General features: G+C 50.8%; 8 protein-coding genes across 12 annotated transcripts; 5 read left to right on the top strand and 3 right to left on the bottom strand.

Annotated features, from left to right (window-relative positions):
* Window positions 1–486: 486 nt before the first annotated feature.
* Window positions 487–1,610, top strand: FVEG_07830 (hypothetical protein; the record flags this gene model as incomplete). Its single annotated transcript, XM_018896522.1, has 6 exons — window positions 487–566; window positions 620–660; window positions 713–788; window positions 840–1,022; window positions 1,069–1,277; window positions 1,327–1,610. 6 exons carry the CDS (start codon window positions 487–489, stop codon window positions 1,608–1,610), a joined length of 873 nt encoding a protein of 290 aa, XP_018754002.1.
* FVEG_07829 (hypothetical protein) lies at window positions 1,550–3,235 on the bottom strand. The gene is made up of 2 exons (XM_018896521.1): window positions 2,737–3,235; window positions 1,550–2,529 (listed from the first exon to the last, which is right to left on the bottom strand). The coding sequence occupies exons 1-2, from the start codon at window positions 3,113–3,115 to the stop codon at window positions 1,694–1,696; spliced, it is 1,215 nt and encodes a 404-aa protein (XP_018754001.1). The 5' UTR covers window positions 3,116–3,235; the 3' UTR covers window positions 1,550–1,693.
* Window positions 3,236–3,504: 269 nt separating this feature from the next.
* Window positions 3,505–4,584, top strand: FVEG_07828 (hypothetical protein; the record flags this gene model as incomplete). The annotated part of the gene is made up of 3 exons (XM_018896520.1): window positions 3,505–3,882; window positions 3,936–4,142; window positions 4,195–4,584. The coding sequence occupies 3 exons, from the start codon at window positions 3,505–3,507 to the stop codon at window positions 4,582–4,584; spliced, it is 975 nt and encodes a 324-aa protein (XP_018754000.1).
* A 1,975-nt stretch (window positions 4,585–6,559) lies between these two features.
* FVEG_07827 (hypothetical protein) lies at window positions 6,560–6,745 on the top strand (the record flags this gene model as incomplete). Its single annotated transcript, XM_018896519.1, has 1 exon — window positions 6,560–6,745. One exon carries the CDS (start codon window positions 6,560–6,562, stop codon window positions 6,743–6,745), a length of 186 nt encoding a protein of 61 aa, XP_018753999.1.
* A 259-nt stretch (window positions 6,746–7,004) lies between these two features.
* Window positions 7,005–12,748, top strand: FVEG_07825 (hypothetical protein). Of its 4 annotated transcripts, XM_018896516.1 has the most exons (6): window positions 7,005–7,130; window positions 8,326–8,408; window positions 8,462–9,303; window positions 9,516–11,535; window positions 11,588–12,081; window positions 12,135–12,746. In XM_018896516.1, coding segments are annotated over exons 3-6 (2,532 nt in total). In that variant the 5' UTR covers window positions 7,005–7,130; window positions 8,326–8,408; window positions 8,462–9,301; the 3' UTR covers window positions 12,151–12,746. The 4 variants fall into 4 exon arrangements, with proteins under 4 accessions (XP_018753996.1, XP_018753998.1, XP_018753995.1 ...); XM_018896518.1 differs by having other exon boundaries at window positions 8,462–11,535; window positions 12,135–12,748; XM_018896517.1 differs by lacking the exon at window positions 7,005–7,130 and having other exon boundaries at window positions 8,265–8,408.
* FVEG_16189 (hypothetical protein) lies at window positions 12,664–14,156 on the bottom strand. Its single transcript, XM_018905428.1, has 2 exons — window positions 14,026–14,156; window positions 12,664–13,965 (listed from the first exon to the last, which is right to left on the bottom strand). The coding sequence occupies exon 2, from the start codon at window positions 13,543–13,545 to the stop codon at window positions 12,904–12,906; it is 642 nt and encodes a 213-aa protein (XP_018753994.1). The 5' UTR covers window positions 13,546–13,965; window positions 14,026–14,156; the 3' UTR covers window positions 12,664–12,903.
* FVEG_07824 (hypothetical protein) lies at window positions 13,901–17,621 on the top strand. Of its 2 annotated transcripts, XM_018896513.1 has the most exons (6): window positions 13,901–14,116; window positions 14,175–14,293; window positions 14,357–14,553; window positions 14,608–14,991; window positions 15,043–15,268; window positions 15,323–17,621. In XM_018896513.1, coding segments are annotated over exons 1-6 (3,051 nt in total). In that variant the 5' UTR covers window positions 13,901–14,114; the 3' UTR covers window positions 17,446–17,621. The 2 variants fall into 2 exon arrangements, with proteins under 2 accessions (XP_018753992.1, XP_018753993.1); XM_018896514.1 differs by having other exon boundaries at window positions 14,175–14,553.
* FVEG_07823 (hypothetical protein) lies at window positions 17,320–21,577 on the bottom strand. Its single transcript, XM_018896512.1, has 3 exons — window positions 20,514–21,577; window positions 18,950–20,390; window positions 17,320–18,893 (listed from the first exon to the last, which is right to left on the bottom strand). Exons 1-3 carry the CDS (start codon window positions 20,739–20,741, stop codon window positions 18,049–18,051), a joined length of 2,514 nt encoding a protein of 837 aa, XP_018753991.1. The 5' UTR covers window positions 20,742–21,577; the 3' UTR covers window positions 17,320–18,048.
* Window positions 21,578–21,600: the final 23 nt, after the last annotated feature.

The raw sequence follows: 21,600 nt of genomic DNA, 5'->3' as shown, positions 1-21,600 counted from the left end.
CAGCCAACAGACAGATCTTTCCCTCGAGCAAACTACTACAAGAGAAACAGAGCCTGTACCTGAAACCTTGGACGGAATCTGTATCTTCACCTGAGAATCAACGGTGCATATTGTCTTGTCTTGTCTTGTCTTGGCTTCGGAATGATCACTCAGCGTTTTCGGTATCGAAATTGAGATCGACGCTGCTCGTCGCCTTTTTGGTGTGTTTTAGCCCTCTTCTAGCGTCCGCTTTGAACCCTCCGATCTCTTGAGGCGCATTTGGCTCGATTGATCGATTTCTCGTAATACGACAAACCCTGGTTTTGAGTCTGTGTTGCACACCAACTTGATATTGCTCCGGGTTTCTTCACATTCCGCTCGCTAGTTCATCGTCAATGCGCTGCAACTACCGTACACAGCCCAGCTACAATCCTGTCGGTGGCTTGAGGACCCTGAATTAGACTTGCTAACTCTATTCCAACGCAACAGGTTTCTTGGCAAACCATTATGACTTCCTCTGTTGGCCTTGAGAACGTTCTCAACTTCCGTGATGTGGGCAAAACGGTCAATGACTTTTTGGGCACAAGGTATCGATCGCTACTTGTCGTACCACGAGATATAGGTAGCTGATTCTCATTAGGCGAATTCGCGAAGGTTTGTTCTATCGCGCCGCCAGGCCAGGTACAAGACATCACACATAGATGAGACCTACCAATTGCTGAGACAACTCTAGATGATGCCACTCTCTCGGACAGACAGGTCATTAGAGATGACATTGGTGTCAAGACCATCATAGATCTGAGAACCAAGTGAGACCGAAATGTTTCTCAGAGAAGAACAACATACTGACAACCACCAAGAACCGAGCACCTCAACCAAGCAAAAAGACGAAAGGAACAGTCCAGTACACCTGCTCTCGTTAAATCCAATGAAGCTCTTGCTGAACCACTCCAAATATCTGGACTGGACTATCGACAAGTCAAAGTCACAGGGCGCGCCTTCGAACTATTCCTCCTAAGCCAGCTCTCATGGTGGGACTTCTTGTGAGCACTATGCATCCGTGTCGAAACTAGCCACTGACTTCTTCAGCCGTGTGGTGTTCCTGTTTGTTTGTGGCTACCGCACTAAAGCGATCAATATCCTGGGGCAGCAAGTCATGATCCCTCGCGGACTTGTAGGTTTGGGTCTCGATACGCTCGATCAATCCACTCGGGAGATTCGTGAGGCTCTATCACTTTATACCGACCAGGCTGCTCTTCCTTCACTCGTTCACTGCACTCAAGGCAAGGACCGTACAGGTAATAAAGCCCCATGCTTCAAAAAGTGATAAAACTGACTCCTGAACAGGTCTTATTTGCGCGCTTGTGCTTATGATTCTTGATGTTCCTATCTCGGCCATTGAGTATGACTATGCTCTCAGTGATGAGGCCCTCATTTCTGAACGTGAACAGCGCCTCATTGAGATTCGTGAAATCGGATTGACAGACGAGTGGCTTCACTGTGCGAATGATATGATTGTTGGCATTCAAAAACACCTCAACGACAAATATGGTGGACTGAATGCCTACCTAGACGGCATAGGTTTTGGTGCAGATGAAAGAGCAAAGATACGTGATCTTTTGCTCTATTAGATTACCGGCGCCGTTGCTAAGGGAGCCTCATCGCATTACACATACAAGGACAGATTCATGTGTTCATCTTGAGATGTTATAGTCTATTTCTTTCTAAAGCGACCTTGTAGCCAGCACCTATACATCTTAAGCTTGGAGGCTCTGTTGACAAGCAATCTTCGATCAACACCAAGCTTCTCCACCTCGAAGAGGGGTATCTCTGTCTTAATCTCCTCTGTATCTGGGTTTTGAGGAGCATCTGTGCCATTCTCGGCCTCAGCCGTCGAATCGGTAGTGGCAAGTTCTAGGGTAGCCTTGACATCCTCGCCGGCAATCTTGCCAGTCCAGATATCGGCGAGCTGATCCCTGTCAAAGAAATACACACGTGTGCCGTCGCCTCGGATGTAAAAGTTTTCGTCCAGGTATCGACCCTTGCGGAACCGGACCTGGGCCAGATCTCCTCTTCCATAGTCTCGGAAGCAGACCAGACCTCCCGGCTTGAGTACTCGGTGGACGTTGTGAACAGCCTTGGCCCATTGATCAGGCGACAGAGCAGAGAAGATGAAAATCAACACGGCGACATCTACGGAGCCTTCCTCGAGTCCAGGCGGCAAGTCATCACTGGTGACGTCCCATACGTCAGCCTGGATAAACTCAGGATTGTACGCTTCATTCTTGCGAATGACCTCTACGGCTGTCTTTGAGTAGTCGCAGGCATGGATCTTCAGTTGTGGGTTCTTATTCTCGGCCAAGACAGGGAAGGCCGTATTACCGGCTCCAGCACCAATCTCCAGTATGACCTTGGGACCGGCGTCTTCCTTGGTTACCTCGGCCAGGACAGGGAATTCCTGTTGGAGCCATTTGCGATTTTTGAAAAAGTTGGCAGCATTGTTCTTGTAAAACAAATTCCACCATCTAGCAGGATCCTGACTGAACTTTCCTGAGTTGTCATGTTAGCAACTCTTCCATGTTTGAGATTGCGAGAAGAAATGTGAGGATATGGTGTAAATCAGATGGGAGCGAAAGAATAAGAAGGTATAGTTTGTCTTCAGTAGATTCAGATGAACTATGCATTGGTTGTGTATCATCAGGACACCAGTAGGGAAAAGCACGCCGTGCAAGGTTTTGGTTTGGGTGGTTGACTTACTCTTTTCAAAGTCCGAGACAGGATGTTGACGCTGCTTCGCGTACTGCTCCTCAGCATACTCCTTGTACGCATCGTCAGTCTCAACGTGGTCCCAGGCATTGAACTCGAAGACATCATCTCCTTCGTTCAAGTACCGGCTACCGAACTGGAAGGGATCACTCCGCTTCAAGTTGTTGGTAGGGTCATGCGACCGATGAGGCGGCACCTCAGCAGCCTCAGTCTCGGGCACGGCAGCTTCGGTGACGGCCTCGGTGACCGGATCCTTGACGTCCAACGCGGCCATGTCCTGGACAGGAATCGACTCGAGTGTCGGACTCGCGATGGCCTCGCCACTTGGCGCTGAAGACGCCATCTTGGACTCGTGATGTCCTTGAAGCATGCACTCGCAGGCGCAAGTAGTTGACACTGCGGAAGTAAGGAAGAAGGATGCTCGAGGTTCAAGAAAAATTTCTGTGGAGAGATGGATTTTGTCTTTGATATTTCAGTGTGGGGCAGTGTTTTGTCCAATTAGAAATGTCCAACAATTTGTCACGGACTATAAGATAATCCGTGGTACATGAGCTTCCCGGGAATAGCCAATCATATGCGTGCTTTGGTCGATGGTGCACGTAGCATCAAGCCTCCTGTGTTCAATTGACCTGTATCATTGTGAGGTAGACGATAAACGCCATCCTCCCTCCCCCGCCGAATCTGTCACAATAAGACCTTTTATCTACCGAAAACTTCGTACTCACACCAAAGCGACCGTCACAAAACCATTGCAACGATATGGCCCCCTCTCTCACCAGGCCACAAGGCCAGCTATCACCTGCTGAAGCTCTCCACCTTGCGCAACAAGCTCCTAGCATCTTGAAGGGCAACCCCAAGGCCTTCTCGGCTTCTCCTCTTGTATCACTCTTTTCGGCAGCCGAAACCCCTGAGCTATGGACGATCTATGAAAACCTCATCATCACATGCCTTCGAACAGGCGACGACGATTCGGCGCATCTGTGCTTGGAGAGGTTGCTGTTGCGTTTTGGCGATGAGAACGAACGCGTCATGGCACTCAAGGGATTGATCAAGGAAGCGGAGGCGACGAGCAATAGTGAGCTCCAGGAAGTGCTGAAGGAATACGAGGATCTTCTGCAGCAGGATGGAACAAACATTGTGAGCATGATCACGTCTTGTGGCTGTCAAGATGTTGTACTGACAAACATTAGTATATTGCGAAGCGACGAGTGGCTCTTTTGCGATCCATGGGAAAGACAACGGAGGCAATTGCGGCGCTAGTATCGTTGCTCGAGTTTAACCCTACAGATGCCGAAGCCTGGTCTGAGTTATCGGACCTCTACCTTTCTCAAGGCCTGTACTCCCAAGCTATCTACGCTATGGAGGAAGTTCTTGTTCTAGCACCAAATGCGTGGAACGTACGTTGCTTTTCTGCTCTTAGAAATGACCACATCTGACACTACTCAATAGTTGCACGCAAGGCTAGGCGAGGTGACGTTGATGGCAGCCAACGAAACAAGCGATGGATCTCCTCAGAAGTACCTAGCAAGCTCGGTTAAGCGATTTTGCCGAAGCATTGAGCTTTGTGAAGACTATCTCCGGGGTTATTATGGCCTGAAGAAGGTCACTGATAAGATTCTGGCTGAATATGCCAAACTCAAGAAGCAGTCAGAGAGCGATGAGTTCTCTCTGCCAGACCAGCGGACTCTGACAAAATTAAACCAGGCAGCCACAGCGAAGCTAGCGGAGATCGTTCGTCGATATGGGGCCCAAGAACCCCTGTGGCAAGGATACAATGCAGACGAGATTGCTGCGGCTCGCGAGTTGCTTGACAAGTCATCGGCAGAGGTCGTCCGGTGAGCGACGTATACAGCACACAAGAGTCTTGCCCAATGACAAGGCAGACTTGCTGCATTGCGATGCTGTGACTCATAACAGCGAGTACAGGCGTGGCCAGGACACGCACGATATGCTTGACAGGAAGTTCTTCCCATGGAGTCTGGTGCGTGGATGCACCTGACTAGTTCACTTGCAACGGCCGATAGGCCTTTGGCCAGAAAATTTGGAATGGAAGAGGCAGGGCATAAGACGGACAAAAGCGGTCCTCTGAGGCTTTGGCAGATAACTTAGAAGTGGAGGTAGCAATGCCCAACTCGGCATTGCTGGGCATCTGCACGTGGCGCCATACAGGGACAGGTCGGTGGGGTATACCTGACTCTGTGGTGGGTGGTGATAATCAAGTTGGACAGGGGAGAAGTATTGAATTTACAGAACTGGAGGTACCCAATACCAACTGCTGGCTTAGGCAGAAATTTACAACATGTAACAGAGGGATCAGTTTCGGTTCCCTTCTGTAACACCCCAGGGAGCATCGTTGAGTGCCACCAAGATTGGGCCGAGGGTTAGAATACACGATGCTTCGGGTCTCACAGTGATCAGGACACCATCGGCATTGAGACTCTGGACTAAGAGAGATTGACTTTCTCCACGTTGAATGCGGAACATGATGTTTATTCCCCATGGATTGCCGACGATGGCCCTGATTATGGATCGCTTGCAAGCGAGCCGCCATGGCGCCAGCGGGACGATGGTTGATCACTAACTCGACTTACATCCTGGGTCCGAGTCTCGTGGTAACCTGGTCTTAATTCATTCTTTGTAATACGATATTTGGGCTGCTTCAGACCGTTGATACCTCCTTAACGGGCTTATTCAGCGAGATTCTACACCTGGCTGTTTCCATCGCTGGGTTTATAGTGACAGGTCAGATGGAAGCCACATGGTGGTGAAAATGCGTTAGACTTTCTTCGCCACTGTCCACTTGGCCACGCCTGGGTGGCTGAGGCTCTGCGGGAAGGTGGAAATGCTAATATTTGGTGTCTGCTATTCCTGGCTAGGTGGTATCAGGTTGAGTTGGGGATGTGTGAATATGAGCAGCCTCGATTCAACATCTCTACACAAGCGTTCAAGACTTTTGAGCTGGATGCAAATCTCAGCAGTTTTGATCACAACCATGATGGAAACCCTGTTGTTTATTGTTGCAGTTCATGGAGTTGTTGTGGGTGTCTCGCGATGGATGAGCTGGCCCTTGGGTTCCTACTTTCGGGCCTCAACGCTGGAAATGGGGCGCAAATCGTGCCTTTTAGCCAGTCGCGGAACGGGGGGCAGCGGGTTGAAGAGGATCATTGCGAGGCGATAGGTTTGCTTTGTTCTCGTTGACTGAAAGAAGAAGGGGAAAACAGAACTCAAAAATGACAGTGAATTGGGGATATAAGGGTCTCGTAGTTTGCCAATGCCTGAGGTTTCTTTTCTATTTTTTTTTCTCTCCTATTATTCTATCTGATACTGAAGAATTGACTGATCCCTTCAATTATACATACAGTGACTTTTAGTTCGGATAGCGACACTTCGCCTCGGTCCGTTCCGATTTCACGTTTCGCAAACGGTCGAATATGATATATCATTGGACAATGACGTTGCACAGCCTTTGTCAGACAGGAACTCTCTGTTTGAGATGTGCTCGATTACCTGTTTCATGATGATATCAGAAACCCAGTATATCTCCAGGTTGAAACGCGATATCTATATCACGTCTACAACACAGATGATGGATGTCCACTACCTATTGAGGTTGGTAGTGTTGGGTTCGACAGCAAACGGTTGACCTCGGCGCTAAAAAAAAAAGAAAAAAAAGGCAACGATATCATTTTGGCGGTCAGCGATTCAAGCAGCGATTCACTGGAATTCTGTGTCTGCCTCCCCAGCAACTAAAAAATTTGTGTATCCAATCTTTCCTTTGACTGGAGGCTGCGTAACGTTGGGCTGCAGCACCGCCATGGCATCCCTGGATCCTCTTTCAGCCCAGCTGAAGAGAAAGAGTCAGAGCCAGAGTCAGAGAGAGAGTCTGGCCCTGGGCCTCCTTTTTCTTTCTATTTCGCTGTCATTTTTCCTTGTTTTTTTTTCTTTTTCTTTTTCTCATTTCTTATTTGTTGTGCGTGCAACTCGAAATCCCCTTCACTGAAAGAAGTCTTCCATCCCATGGATACATCCGTGCCCTACTCCGTACCTAGGTATCTAACCGAATGAAACTGAATCTTGATTCCTTCACGCTCTAAACAGAAAGTCACTGTTTGACTTGCACTTACACTTCCCACTTGCACGCTTCGGGCTACAGGGCATTAATCTCACCCCACCACCCCCTCCAGTTCCATCCCCATCTCCATCCGGGCTCAAAGTCCCCGCTAAACAAGCTGGTTACCGTCCACTACCGATTCACACAAAAACAATCCGTCAAACAACGCTTTTGTTGATAGAATTTTTTGGTTTGGACTTGTCTTCTTGTTGTCTGTCTATCAAATTTGCCTCATCAAGATCTTCGAACAAACATCAAACTACACTGTCACAAGGTATGTATTGACTCCAATAGTGTCTACTATTCGCTTCCCAGCATCATCTTCTTTCTCCTTCTCTCTTCTCCGCATGAACACCTTTCTTGTCTCGGATGTATCTCTGGGGGTGGGCTCAACTCCAGAAAAGATGGCCCATGTGATCATCACTGGTCATGTCAAAACAGCTGAGCGACCAGATATGCCCCGGCGGTAGCTTCTAGCTAGCATCAACGGGAAGCAGGTCAATGACTGCATGACATTCACTCATTCATTCATCGCCATGCCCACTCTGCTCTGCGAACCAAAGAAACACCGCCGCACATAGTCCGCCCGCAGTACCTCCATACCTACTCAGGCACTCTTTCTCGTACCTCGTCACGGTCTGCCCTCACTACGGCGATGCTACAATGCTTTGTCCTTGCTGTAACATCACCACTGCCACTGCCACTCTCCCTTCCCTGCCACAGACAGCTCTAGGTCCTTTCCATGACCATCAGGACCATTAGGCTTTGAGGCTCGCTCTTTTTGGCCCCCACATAGGGTTGGGCAAAATGCTTTCACAGACCTTTGACGCCCTACCACCAGTGACCAGCCTACGAAGACCCAAAACGTAGACGGGCACAGGGGAGAGCCATTTGACAGACTGGAAATGGCAGCGGACGCCTGGGATAAACCGGGAGTTTGGTGAACCTAGGGGAGGCAAGTATTACTCCAACGGCTTCAAGCACGGCCACTCAGATCGATGGACTGCCTAAACATCCCGCCAACTCCAGCCCAACAAGCGCTAGCAGCATGGATGCTTTAAACAGGGTCCCCACCGACTCCATCGACAGGGCGACGTACCAGGGTGCCCCAGTTCAGGGCGGCTGACAAGAACCATGGATGCTTTGGTGCCCAGCAAGTCTTCCCAGCGCAGCGAGCGCATGGCATGGCTTCACGATGCAGGAAACTTTGGTGATCGAGTGTTGTGTTGGTGTTCAATCGACGTTATTCTTCTAGGCTCAAGCCAAGATCCAGCCCATTGTCTTGTTCAGATCACCGTTTCGAGTTGGGGGACTGGGTTCGCAGGAAACTTTTCCGCGCCACTATGTTGCTCAGTCCTCATGCAAGGGAGAAAGATCCTGACCAACCGGGATACTCACTCTTCAAGATTTCATCTAGATGATTTTCTCACCTTGTGCCTAACTTTACTAACTGATTGTCGTCTTCTTAGTTGGAATCATTGATTTCCTCCGACACACGAAGCTCGTACAGGCATCCTGTGACCACGAAGTTGGTTCTTCAAAAATTTAGACCGTACGGACACACCCGAGTTTTAAAGTATACTTTACTTACACGTACACCCACAGCTCTGGTTCGACAAGCTTTCACCGTTGCGATACAACGGTCGTTCGTCGTTTCAGTTGATTCACTCTGGAGCGGTTGTCTGTCAATTCGTCTTTTGGTTAAACAAGACCTGATTCTCTGCGCGCAAAACATCAATTCGACCTCTGCAGACATCCATTGTTAACGCCGCTCTCAACTGTATTGGTCGGAATTTCGACCAGTGGCCCAGCAGCAAACGATCTGGAACCCCTCACCGCCGATCGATTTCTGCCGCTTTTCCATCCTCATCCTCGCAACCGCCGCCTGAATCCACCCCGCCCACACTCTTTTGCGCCTGATCTTAACGTGCGCCGTACAGCAAGCAAGCACTCTGCTAGATACAACTTTGGTACCCTCCTCGGTCAGCAACCACAAGGCACCATCGTTCATTTCTTGTTCTGCGACTCCGCACCAGCTTCACAAGCAGGCATTTCCCCCGTCTCACTGCTTTCGTGACCAGCCGACCTTTCCCTTCCGCTGTCACGCCCTCGTCATCTTTTGGTGGCGTACTCACTTAATTTTACGACCCCTCACTCTAGTTACGCCTGTCGCGCAAGTCCAATTCTTCCTCGCCACGACCCTCGTACCAAAACACTTGCCGTTGTGTTTTTTTTCTTCTACTGCGGCTACGACCTCGTCCTCCGTTTCCCCCATAGTTGGCTCTATTACTTTGGGGGTTGCTAGGCATTGTTTCTACCCTGTCAGCTGAGCATTCCTTGTGCTTGTTGCCTATCTTCTTCCTTTCCAACCTGCGTTCAGCGCCTTTACTCCGGCTTTCTCCTGTGGATTGTCGTGGGTAGAGGGCATCCCACCAAGTATTTGCTATGTGAGTCCCCTCCCTCCATTACCATCCTACCCATATCTTTCAGCGCTTGCGTTCCTCCCCTCCCTCCCCCTTCTTGTCTCTCTCATATCCACCTTGCTAGTTGTCTCAACTGCGCCCCCCTCTAGCTTTGTTTACTTGTCTCTCCTACACTTGCGCTTCATCTGTTGCGCATTACTCTCTTGACCATACAGCTCACACTCTCATCTTGCCAGGCTCAAACAACGCCCTTCTTCCAGAGCCCCTACCTCAGGCACTCGTCCTACTGAGACGTCCGCCTCTGGGACAACATCTTACAGCGACGATTCTTCGCAGGAGGCCAGCCAGGACTACACCGACTCTGAAGAGGACCTTTACGACGACGAATACGACGACGACGACGCTCTTGGCCCGTCTGACTCTGCCTCAACTAGCGACCACGATCAACATTATCGTCATCACCTCTCTCAGCGCCAGCATCAGCTCCCTCCTCACCAGCTTCCGCCTCAACCTCAATATCCACCACACCATCAGCAGCTTGCTCATCACCAGCAATTACCTGGTCGCCAACCGCCACCTCATCAATTGCAACCCCGTCAACAAGGTCCTCCCCAGGATCTTTACCAACCTGAAGAGGAACCCAGACAGTCTTATCGTCGACCACGGCGCGATCGTGCAGCGCCACCCACCGCCAATCTGGAAGATCCTCGTGGGTATGGCGCCTATGGCCGTAGCGCATATGGGCATCCTCAGCCCGGCGGGCGCCCTGGCCCCGGTCAAATGTATGGCAGAGGCCAGCAACCAGGATATCAAAACCAAATGGGGCCCTATATGGGATATCCTGGAAACAGCCAGATGGTGCCATTTGGCTACGGTGACCCTGCCAGCCCTTACGGTGCTGGGTATGGAGGAGAAGGTAGAGGCATGTATGATCTAATGCCTTACCAACAACCTCCAAGTGGTTACTATGGCGCCGTACAGCCTCATCCTCTCTACGGGCCACCCCACATGGCTGGAATACCACCTGGGCAACTCACTACACCACCGCCACCTCCGCCTACTGAGCCTCCTGCCAAGCCAGCCACACCCGCTCCTCCAAAAGAAGATCCTGAGAAGATTCGTTTGGAAGCTGAGATTGCTGCTTTCAAAGCTATGGAGGAGAAGGTCAAGGCTGCCGAAAAGCAAAAGGAGGCTGAGGCGCAAATCCGAAGAGAAGCTGAGGAAGCCTTCACCCGAAGAATGGAGGACATGAGAATTGCCCAAGAGGAAGCCAAGAAAGAGATCGAAAGGGCCAGGATCGAGGCAGAAAAGGCTGCCCGAGAGAGAATGGAAGCCGAACGAAAGGCTGAAGAGAAACGCGCCCAGGAGCACGCTCGCGCTATGGCAGAAGCCGAGGAGAAAGCTCGTCTCAGATTCGAAGCAGAGATGAAGGCCGCTGAAGATCGAAGAAAGGCAGAGGCAGAGGCTCGCATTCAAGCTGAAGAAGAAGCCAGAAAGAAGTTCGAGGCTGCAGCGAAAGCAGCTGAAGAACAACGACAAGCTGAGGCTGCAGCGCGCGCACAAGCCGAAAGGGAGGCCCGAGAAAAGTACGAGGCCGAGATGAAGGCAGCCGCCGAACAGCGCAAAGCAGAGGCCGAAGCCAAGGCCAAGGCCGAAGAAGAGGCCCGTCTGAAGCTCGAGGCTGAATTGAAGGCAGCGGAGGAGCGTGGTAAGAGAGAGGCTGAAGAGAGGGCCAGGGCCGAAAGAGAAGCTCGAATGAAATTTGAGGCTGAATTAAGGGCTGCTGAGGACAAGAGGCTGAAGGAGGAGGAAGAGCGAAAGCGTGCTGAGGAACTTGCTCGGGTTCGCTTTGAGAAAGCACTACAAGAGGAGGCTGAGGCAAAGGCCGCAGCCGCGAAGAAGGCCCAGGAGGAAGCCGAGCGCCTCATGAGACTCGAGCAAGAGGCTAAGGAAGCCGCCGCAAAGAAAGCAGCCGAGGAAGCCGAGAAGCTCAAGAAGCTCGAGGAAGAAACTCGCGCGAAGGCTGAGGCTGAGACCCTCAAGAAGATCGAGGAGGAAAAGAAGAAGGCAGCGGATGCCGCCGCAGCTGAGGAAGCCGCTAAGAATGCCGCCGCAGAACTTAAGAAGAAGATTGAAGAGGAGACAAAGGTCAAGCTCGAAGAGTCTAAGAAGAAGGCTGAGCAGGCCCCAATCCGATTCAAGGATGCAGTTGGTCGAAAGTTCAGCTTCCCTTTCCACTTGTGTGCCACTTGGCAGGTATGTACTCCAGATTATGAGGGGCAACGAGCAATGGCTAACGATATTACAGGGTATGGAAGATCTCATCAAGCAAGCTTTCATGCAAGTTGATGTTCTGGGTCCTCATGTAATGGAAGGGCACTATGATCTCATCGGCCCCGACGGCGAGATCATCCTGCCATCCGTTTGGGAGAAGGTGGTTCAGCCTGATTGGGCTATCACCATGACTATGTGGCCAATGGATAAGATGCCTCCACTGGGACCCAAGATGCCTGGCGCGCCTGGCATGCATGGACACAAGCACGGCGGTCCTATCCCTGTTCCGCCCCGTCCCATGGGTCCAGGCATGCGACCCCCTATGATGCCCCCTGGCGGTATGCCTCCTGGAGGAGTTCGCCCGCCCGCTGGATGGCCTGTCGGAGGAGGAGTTCGACCTGATATGCCAATGCCACCCAACGTTGTCACAGTCGGCCCTAATCCTGGCAAGTCCAGCAAGCACAAGAAGGCATCCAAGGATCACTCAGTCGTGGCAGGCTTTTTGTTTGGCAAACCTCCAAAGAAGAAGTGAGTTCCTGAGCCACCCTAACTACTGAGACAACAAGCTAACGATTGTCCAGGCCTAGCAAGAAATGAGATGTTATACTGATGAGGAAATGATCGTTTGAGATTGATTTGATTTTGCAGTTTTACTTGTCTATTCGCAGATACCTTGCCGGCATCGTTTGCCGGCCTGATTTCGAAAACATCTCCTTGGCAGTTTCTTATGGGATTTTCTACTATTGTTTGAGATGGAAAAACGAGGCAGCGGAATTTTGATCATTTCCCAACTCATGGTTAGCGTATTCATATCGCAGAGGCGTCAAGAATTGTCCTATATGCATGTGGATCGGAGTATGATGACATGGTTGAAACGACGATATTGAGGAATGGGAACACGATCCAATGTTGAAGACTTGTATCGGTCATCTTGACTCTGCGTGTGCCAGACGATGATCAAGTCTAGGTATTGGCGCAAAGATGACGCTCTGGCTTTTTTTTATCTGTCCGTTTGGTTTGGTCTGGTCTTGGTTTTGATTTGGATATGGCGGACGAGCACGTTTGATAGACACGGCCGTCCTAGACACGCGTCACGTAGAATGAATGGAGTAGGAAGAAGAATAATTTGTTTTTAAGATAAGCTTGTTTTTGATCGACGTGAATGAGTTGGGTATGTCCCTTCTATGGTCCCTTCTATGGTCCCTTCCATTGTGTCGTGCATGTTTTAAGTGAATCGTGGTATGCCCACTTGAGTCTATACGAGTGATCTAGTCTAGACCATTTCTAGCTTCCTTAAAGTATATGAGGGGAAAATGGGGGTGTAATCCCAAATAATACATGTAGTCAATATTAGAGTTTCCGTTGAGGTCCTAGCCTCTCAAAGGCTTTCTTCTCAAAGGCTTCTATCATCATGCTGGCGACCTTATCTGACACAGCAGCACTTACAGCGCCATAGAGTGGGTTTGTAAACTGAAAGTCGATAGACAGATTGACCTCAGTGCGCGGTGAAGGTGGACCAGATATAGGTCTCACGGACCAGCGTGTCACAAGGCTTCGGAAGACAGCCGATGCGTCAGGCCCTGTACCCCCAGGAGCAGTCTCCCCACTGATGGCTTCGACAGATTGGCCAGGAACACAACGCAATCGACTTGTGAAGACCTCATCGAAGCCTCCCCATCCGACATGTAGATCAGCGAGTGCGGGGTAGCGTCGTCCGGTATCGGGGTCGGGATCAGACCAGCGAGTTACTCGAGAGCGAGAGCAATAAGGGACGAACGATGAGTAAGAATCCACGTCGGCTATGAGATCGTAAAGAGGTTCATGGGGGTATGGTAGAGTACGGTTGGCCGTTAATCTTTGAGGTTCGGAGGACGGGAGGGTGATGAATGAGCGGTGCAGGGGTATTGAGCCACGAGTGAGGTTGGTGATGCTCGATATAGAAGCCGATGAGCGGGCGACAACGGCTCTGGAAGGGATGAAACGGAGGGCCATTGGAGGGTATTAAGAGAATTATCTGGGTTATATTGATCTAGCGTCACCGCCGTGAGAATTGCATGGTTTAGAAGCGAAGAATGAATGTCTACACAGAGAGAATAAATAGCTGTGACAGAAAATCTATGATGGTGTTGAGGCTCTGCTAAACTGAGTCGAGAATAAGTTGGAGGCTTTCCACCCGCCCCCACCTCGGGCTGGCTTGGCGCAGTGTAATCTGCTAAACTCGTAAGGTTAGGGGATTTGACCGCTGTAGACACTCCCCAGCTCGGGCCGTCCTGCTCACCGAGCCAAGGGCAGTGGATGATTCCGTCATGCTGTAGGTACAGTGCTCGTTAAGTTTAGTGCACCTGTACCTTACCCAACACCAACCATCCATCCATCCCATCTACTCTCACCAACACGCGACATCTACATCCGCTGCTGAACGAATTATCATCCTCCTCACGATATTATACGAGATGTGCCGATCGAACATACCTTCGCAAAGCCCCTGAGACCACGTCCTACCACCTAAATAAGCATCTCCTGCAACGATCGGCCCCACGCCCGCGGGGCAGCTTCTCATCATGTAGGCTAGGACAACACCGAATCGACCTTTGGGAGAGACATTGACCGTGTGCGCGCAGGTTCGAAAAGTCGCTTTACGACCTTATCCGGGGACTACGGAACCACAAGGGCGATGAGAAGGAGTATATCCAGAAGAGCCTCAAGGAGTGCCGCGCCGAAGTTCGCAGCCAGGATATGGGTTAGTTCGATGTTATGTTTGGGACAAGCTAGCTGTACGGAGGATCTGACTTTGGCTGTTTAGATCTTAAGGCTACGGCGCTGCTGAAGCTCATTTATCTGGAGATGGTCGGACATGACATGTCGTGGGCGTCGTTCCACGTCCTCGAGGTCATGTCGTCGCCCAAGTACCACCAGAAGCGAGTTGGATATTTAGGAGCTGTCCAGAGCTTTAGGCCCGACACTGAGGTTCTGATGCTGGCTACTAATCTGCTGAAGAAGGTCTGTTGGTCACATACTAGGCTTCTTGGTGCCTCTAGCTGACACCATGATCAGGATCTTGGTTCGACGACTCCGACGGTTATATCCCTCCCGATAGCCACTCTTCCCCATGTCATCACCCCCTCGTTAGCGCTCTCGACATTGCAGGACTTGCTACCGCGATTAAGCCACAGCCATTCGAACATTCGAAAGAAGACATTAGTGACGCTATATCGACTTGCGTTGGTATACCCCGAGGCTCTTCGTGCAGCATGGCCCAAGATCAAGGAGCGCCTCATGGACCCCGACGAGGATCCCAGCGTAACAGCAGCCATCGTCAATGTTGTCTGTGAGCTTGGCTGGCGAAGACCGAACGACTTTCTTCCTTTGGCTCCTCGACTGTTCGAGCTCCTGGTTGATGGTGGTAATAACTGGATGGCCATCAAACTCATCAAACTCGTGAGCTACTAGCACCTCACCTCGTGTGCCGTTGTACTAATATCTGTCCAGTTTGCCACGTTGACGCCGCTGGAACCTCGACTCGTGAGAAAGCTGCTACCTCCTCTGACCAATATCATTAGGACCACTCCTGCTATGTCGTTGCTCTATGAGTGCATCAATGGAATCATTCAAGGCGGCATCTTGGGAAACTCTGATGACTCTGGTACTGATGAGATCGCAACGCTATGTGTCAACAAATTGCGAGGCATGGTCATGATAGATGGCGATCCTAACCGTAAGTGCTTGTCTGTTGTTGCTTGAAAGTGGATGTAAACTGACCAGAGCTCAGTCAAATACGTTGCTCTACTAGCGTTCAACAAGATCGTTACCACACACCCTTACTTAGTATCTCAGCAGGAGGATGTGATTCTGGAATGCATCGACAGCCCCGATATCACTATCCGAATACAAGCACTCGATTTGGTCCAGGGCATGGTGACTGGCGACAATCTCGTGTCTATCGTGAGCCGGCTCATGAAGCAGCTCAAGTCTTCCATGCCAACTCGCGACAAGTCTCTACCTGGAACCCCCCCGAATGATCCCAACGAATCTGAGGATGAATACGCTGAGCCAGCCCCGAGGCCAAAGGCCGAATCCGCTCCTTTGCACGACGACTATCGAATCGACGTCATTGGAAGGATCTTGGGAATGTGCTCCAAGGATAACTACTCGAGTGTCTTGGACTTTGACTGGTACATTGATGTCCTCACGCAGCTTGTTCGCATGGCGCCCGCCTCTCGCAAGGTCGATGATGATCTGGGTCCAGTTGAAAAGGCCAGGGCCAATGTGTCTGAAAAGATTGGTGACGAGCTCCGCAATGTGGCTGTCAAGGTCCGGGTAATGCGATCAACGGCTGTCAGGGCAGCCGAAATCATTCTCAGCCAGCTCAATACAGATACACCGCCAGGATACAAAATCACTTCAGGAGCACTCAAGTCAGTTGCGTGGGTCATGGGTGAATACGCTTCGCAATTAGCCGTACCAGATGAGGGTTTGAATGGCCTCTTGCAGCTCATTCCCCGAACAAACAACCCTGAAGTTTTAACGACAACCCTCCAAGCAGTCACAAAAGTTTTCGCCACTATAGTTGGGGATGAGAGTGAACCTTGGACAGCAGAGAGAAAGTCGAGGATTTCGCTTCTTATGGCGCGCATTATCCACGTCTTTGAGCCTCTTGCACTGCACCCTAGTCTTGAGGTTCAGGAACGAGCCGTCGAGTTCACAGAGTTACTAAAGCTCACGGCCGAAGCTGCTTCATCTCAACCTGCGTCGACAGACGATGTTGAGCAAGACCCTCCCTTGCTTCTTACTCAGGCTATTCCCTCGCTTTTCAACGGCTGGGAACTCAACTCGGTATCCAAGGGTGCTCAGCTGAACGTCCCAGTACCCGTAGGCCTGGACTTGGATGAACCCATTCATGCGAACCTGGCCAAACTACTATCAGAAGCCGACTCCATCACATTAGCAACGGACGACTCGGATGAGTTTGAGACATATTACCATCAGAAGCCACCACCTACAAGTATTGATTCCTCTGCACCAGCCATTAGCAGGATAGCTGAGCCTACTGAGGAATACTCAACTTCTTATCAGCAAGCTGACGAAGATACTTATCTGGATGCCGATATTGTTGCTCGAAGAAAAGCCGAGCGTCTCGAACGCAACAGAGATGACCCCTTCTATATTCCCAGCAACGACACTCCTCGCACTTCGACACCTATTCACAACATTCTCCAAAGCAGCAACGGGCCCGACTTGGATATCGACTCCATACCTATCATGCAACTAGAGCTATCAAGAGCCGGAACGCCTGCTGCACAGCCCCAAAGGCCACAGCCAAAGCCACGACAAAAAGTCGTTATTGCCGCAGATGAGACACTCGAAGGCACCGCAAGTGGCGGTCTTCGATCCTATGACTCGGAGAATAACTCTGACAGCTTCACAAAGTCCAAGGCTCGCAAGCCCAAGGCCAAGCAAACTCTACTTGGCGTAGACTCGAGCGGCATTGGCTCCTTCAGTCTTGAAGGCCGACCGTCTACTGGTTTCGACTATGAGCAGCAACAGCGTGAGGAGGTTGAGATGCAGCAAGCCATGAAAGAAGTCGAGCGACTCCGCCTCGAGATGCAGCGTGCGAACGAGCGCATTCAGGTAGCACAAGGCGTTGATGTCGAGGGCACGGTTGTCAAGAAGAAGAAAAAGAAGCCCAAGGACGCTGGTGCCGAGGGAGCAGAGGGCGAAGAAGTAAAGCCAAGGAAGAAAAAGAAGAAGGCTCCTCGGGCTGCGGTCCTGGAGGAAGAAGGCGGTGATGATAGCAGTGCTCGTGGCGTCGAGTCTCCTGCTTCTGGTGGTGAAGTGGCTGTTGCTAAGAAGAAAAGGAAGAAGAAGCGTATTGCCGAGATTCAAGACGAGTAGAAGAGCACAAATAGTTCAGGAGTCCGTGAGCGAGCATTCGATAGCAGAACAGAGGCACTCAGTCAGCAGGAGGAGGATCAAACAGATAATAACAAGTATCAAAAGTCTTTGAATCATTTCTCATGTCCTGCCTTTCATGTGCTAGGCCGCTTTTCGCTCAATATTTACAAGGTCTCAGGAATATCATCAAGCCCGAGCTGGATCAATGTCCTGAAACAAGTCTCTTAACGAATAGGGAATCGCTGCCGTATCATGATGTTGATACGGCATAAATACAAAAATAGACTGGACCCAGTTCCAGTTCAAGTTCCAGTTCCACGCCCAGATCCAGATCCAGATCCAGATCCAGAAAAGCGACAAGAAAAAAAGTACACCGATAGTTCTTTTTTGCTCATGTTCCATTAACACATACACATGACAAGTTAGATTAGACGGCCGAGTCAACCCGAGCCGCTCCCCTCTATTCCTGCAGTCCCGCTGTTAACCAATCCCAACTCCGTTTAAGATCAAAGATGAAGGCGTGGGTCTATTTGGATCTGTCATGGTTCAGAACCGAAACTCCGCCTCCAACCGCTGTCTAAAACTTGGCTCCGTGTCGTAAAACTAGTCCTCCATCGGAGCATCTTCAAGCTGCACGCCGCGGTTGGATTCTGAAGGGGGAGTCGATGGTACCACAGGAACTCGCTTGCCACCAACAAACTTGGTAGGTGTACGCCCTGTGCTGTCACGGCTGTCTCGCTTCTCTGAGTCGGCGTCAGACCTATCCTTCTCAGCATCACCATTTACAGGGGCAGCACCATCTGGCTCGGGAACTTCAAGACTCTGTCTCTTAATAACTCCGCCGAGACTGGCGCGTTGTCGGTCGACAGCCGATGTTGGGCTGGCAATAGGGAATCGGGTCTCTGGTCCACCAGTGCTTCGGTCTCGGCGGTGACCACGGGGGCCTGGCGCAGGGCTCTTATCACGGCCGCGGCTAGCATTGGCCTTTTCAAGCAGAGCTCTATTCCGCTCTTCCATAAGGGCCTTGCGGTTGCTTTCGTCGGTACTAATAGCTCGAGGGCGGTTGTTGCTACCAACAGAAGTGGAGTGTGTAACCATAGACATACGCTTCAGTGCACTGAAGATGGCATCCTTGTGGGCAAACAGATCTCGGACCAGTCGGTACGCATGCTTCTCTTCCATAGTGAGTGAGGTCTCAGTTCGTGGCCGCAGGATACAAGGCGCAAGTGTGGTGGCAAGAGACGCAACATAAGCTTCATCGGCAGAAGTCAGGTCGATCAGGCGAGTGAAGTGGTTCATGCAAGCATCGAGAGTGGCAATATTGGTGAGGCGGAGCTGTGATAGAGTAGATTGGAGAGCAGCAATGCGAGAGGACTCATCAGCGTCAGTAGATGGGGTAGAGTAAATAGTTCGGATAATCTCATAAACGTGAGAGGAGACCAGAGAATCTACATGTTGTTAGTTTCCGTTAAAAACATGGGATTCATCGAGCTTTTGCACTTACCAGGTAGCTCCAGAAGATAGACCTTGAGCAAACTGGCAACCGTGGGGATATCAAATTCATCAAATACATCAGGAGAAACAGGCTTGCCGTCATTAACCTTGGCGCGTAGACGGTGAGATTGCGATAGCGGAACTTCCAGCAGCCACACACCTCGCCGAGCCTCGTCACCTTCAAGATCAGGGTAATGGTGGTCTAAATAGGTCAAGATGGTGGTAACAATCATGGGCACGCGCTTCTTGTCAGCTCTGGCGCGCGCCTCAAGATCGATACCAAATGTCTGCTCATCGACCTTATTATAATAGTTCTCATAGACGACCACCTTGGGCACGAAACTTCCGGTGCGATAGGTCTCGAGAAGATAACGCAGATCGCTCTGGGGTTGGATGGTCTCCTGGAAGAGCATCATCTGGTCTACAGTAGACTGCAGGCTTGGGATGACGTTTCCAATGGTGCCCGAGAAGTCGAGGATAACAGTCTTGACAGCCTTTAGACGGTCAAGCTCGCAACGCTCAAGGAACTTGAGATGAAGATGAATAGCCTCCTCAAGCTCGCATCGAAGTTGGTCAAGCTTGCGGACGCCCTCGCGGTACTTCTCATCGGCTTCGGAAGCCTCTCGCTTAAGGCGCTGGCTAGGGGTCTCGTTAGGGTGAGAGTTGTTGAGAACATTCCAGTTGGCAAGATACTCGCTGACAGTTCCAACGGGAGAATCAGCGCCCTCAGAGCCGGTAGAAGCCAGTGAGAAAGTGCGGTTAATAGACTTTTTTTCGGGAACACCAGCCATTTGGAAAGCCTTGGGTCGCCATTGGTAAAACATCTTAGAGCTGTTGGCAAATGTACTTCCCACATTACCGATGAGACGAAGGAAACCGTTGTTAACAAGATCTTGACCAATTCGCTCAGCATAAGCCACGCCGATGTTGCCCATGCTACGCTGCAAATATTCGACGATGTCGGAACCGGAGGAAGTGTTGAGATATGTTCCCAGGATTGGCACCTTAGTCTCACCCATCTTGATGCTGGAAAGCATCTGGGAAAGAATCTTCTTCACTTGCTCAGGCTGGTAAGTGTCGTCGCCAATTTCATATAGCTCTTCCTCTTCGGGCTCCTCCTCCTTATGAGGCTGAACCTTAATCTCGGGAATATTTTGATTGCCTTTGGGGCTGGTTTCAGGATCCTGGAAAGCAAGCTTATTTTCCTCTTCAAGGTCCTCTACTAGTCGGCATTTGTTGAAATAAACGGATCGGAGCTTCTTGACTGCCTCAGCCTGACGATCGTGAGCTTTGATGCGCACTTGCAGCTCATCTTGAGAGTCCTGGATACGAGCTTCGTGAGCGTCGCACCAGCGGGAGAAGGGGTTAACAACGAGGTCGCGGATGCTCTGGGCGATGCGACGGTGGTTGCGAGCAGCATCTTGCATCTCATTTCGCATGCCATCGAAGGCCTAGATTTTGTCAGTTGATAAGCTCGACCCGGACATTGACGTTATCGCATAGTAAATCCCCACAAGTGACTGCGGCGCAGACTGTGGGCACTTGAGAGGGGATTCAGAAGCATAGTATCGTACCTTGCGAACGGTAGCTCCGTCATCACGGCTGAAGCCACCCGTGATCTTGTCGGCCGATGGAGCAATATCGCCAAGTCGCTGACCATACGTCTCCTCGGCTTCGGCGCGTAGGCGTGCGATGGTCAGAACCTGTCTGTTCTCATGAACACCTTGTTGAAGCTTGCTGAACAGGACACCAAGTCCAGCAGCATAATCGCTGGACCAGAAGGAATCAGCGAACCCCGGCATGATGTCTGCCTTGTCCAGCCCCTTCGATTGATGTGGTGATTATGTGGTCTCTTTTTTTCGATTCTATCGGAGGGGAAGTAAGAGCCAAAAGCTCGCTATAGCGGTGGAAGGATTATCGAAGATCGACTGGCGATGCAGTGGGTGACGTAGGCGTAGACGTACGCAGGAAGTGGTCGCGATCGTCGCGAATTAAGGGGGGAATTGGGCGAAAGGATGTCGCCGTTTGTGTTGTGCAGGTGATAATCTGTCGTCGTATCTGCTGCGTGTCTCTGTCTTGCGTAGACTAGTTCGGTGAGGCGGGTGCTGCCGATGCAGGGGGAGCAAAGCAAAGCAGTTGATTTATTGTTGTGCGAATTCCAGGGATCGAATGGGGAACGACAAGACATCTACGGAGTACGGAGTTGCAAGTCGAGACAGCTATACAGTACGATGTATCTTGGTTTGTCAAACTTTCTATCCCCTTGGGCTGACACTGTCTGGGCAGGACAAGGCTGAATGGGGGAAAAGATCGGGCGTGCGTGTTGACTGGATCGGAAGCTTGCGAACTGGGGTCCGTCCGTGTGGGAGAATTGGGACGAGATGATGGTTTGTTAGCTTGAAGGAGGCTGGCGCTGGCGCTTGGTTGGCATCCGCTGTCTGACTGGCGACGTGGAGGGGGGCAACGTCTTTGTGCTAATTAACAGGGGACTTTGGATGTAGAATCACTCCTTTTGGGCGTCATAATATCAGATCAAAAGATTTTGTTACTTGTGGTGATGATCTATCATAAAGAAAGAAGTTGGAAAGATTCTAGCTTCTTTGTCTGGTGATAAAGTACCTAGGTAGGTACTCCGTACATAGGTAAGTAATAATTTATGAC

This window comes from Fusarium verticillioides, chromosome 3, assembly GCF_000149555.1.
Source record: "Fusarium verticillioides 7600 chromosome 3, whole genome shotgun sequence".
Lineage (NCBI taxonomy): Eukaryota > Fungi > Ascomycota > Sordariomycetes > Hypocreales > Nectriaceae > Fusarium > Fusarium verticillioides.
This window is presented reverse-complemented; position numbering and strand designations above follow the sequence as displayed.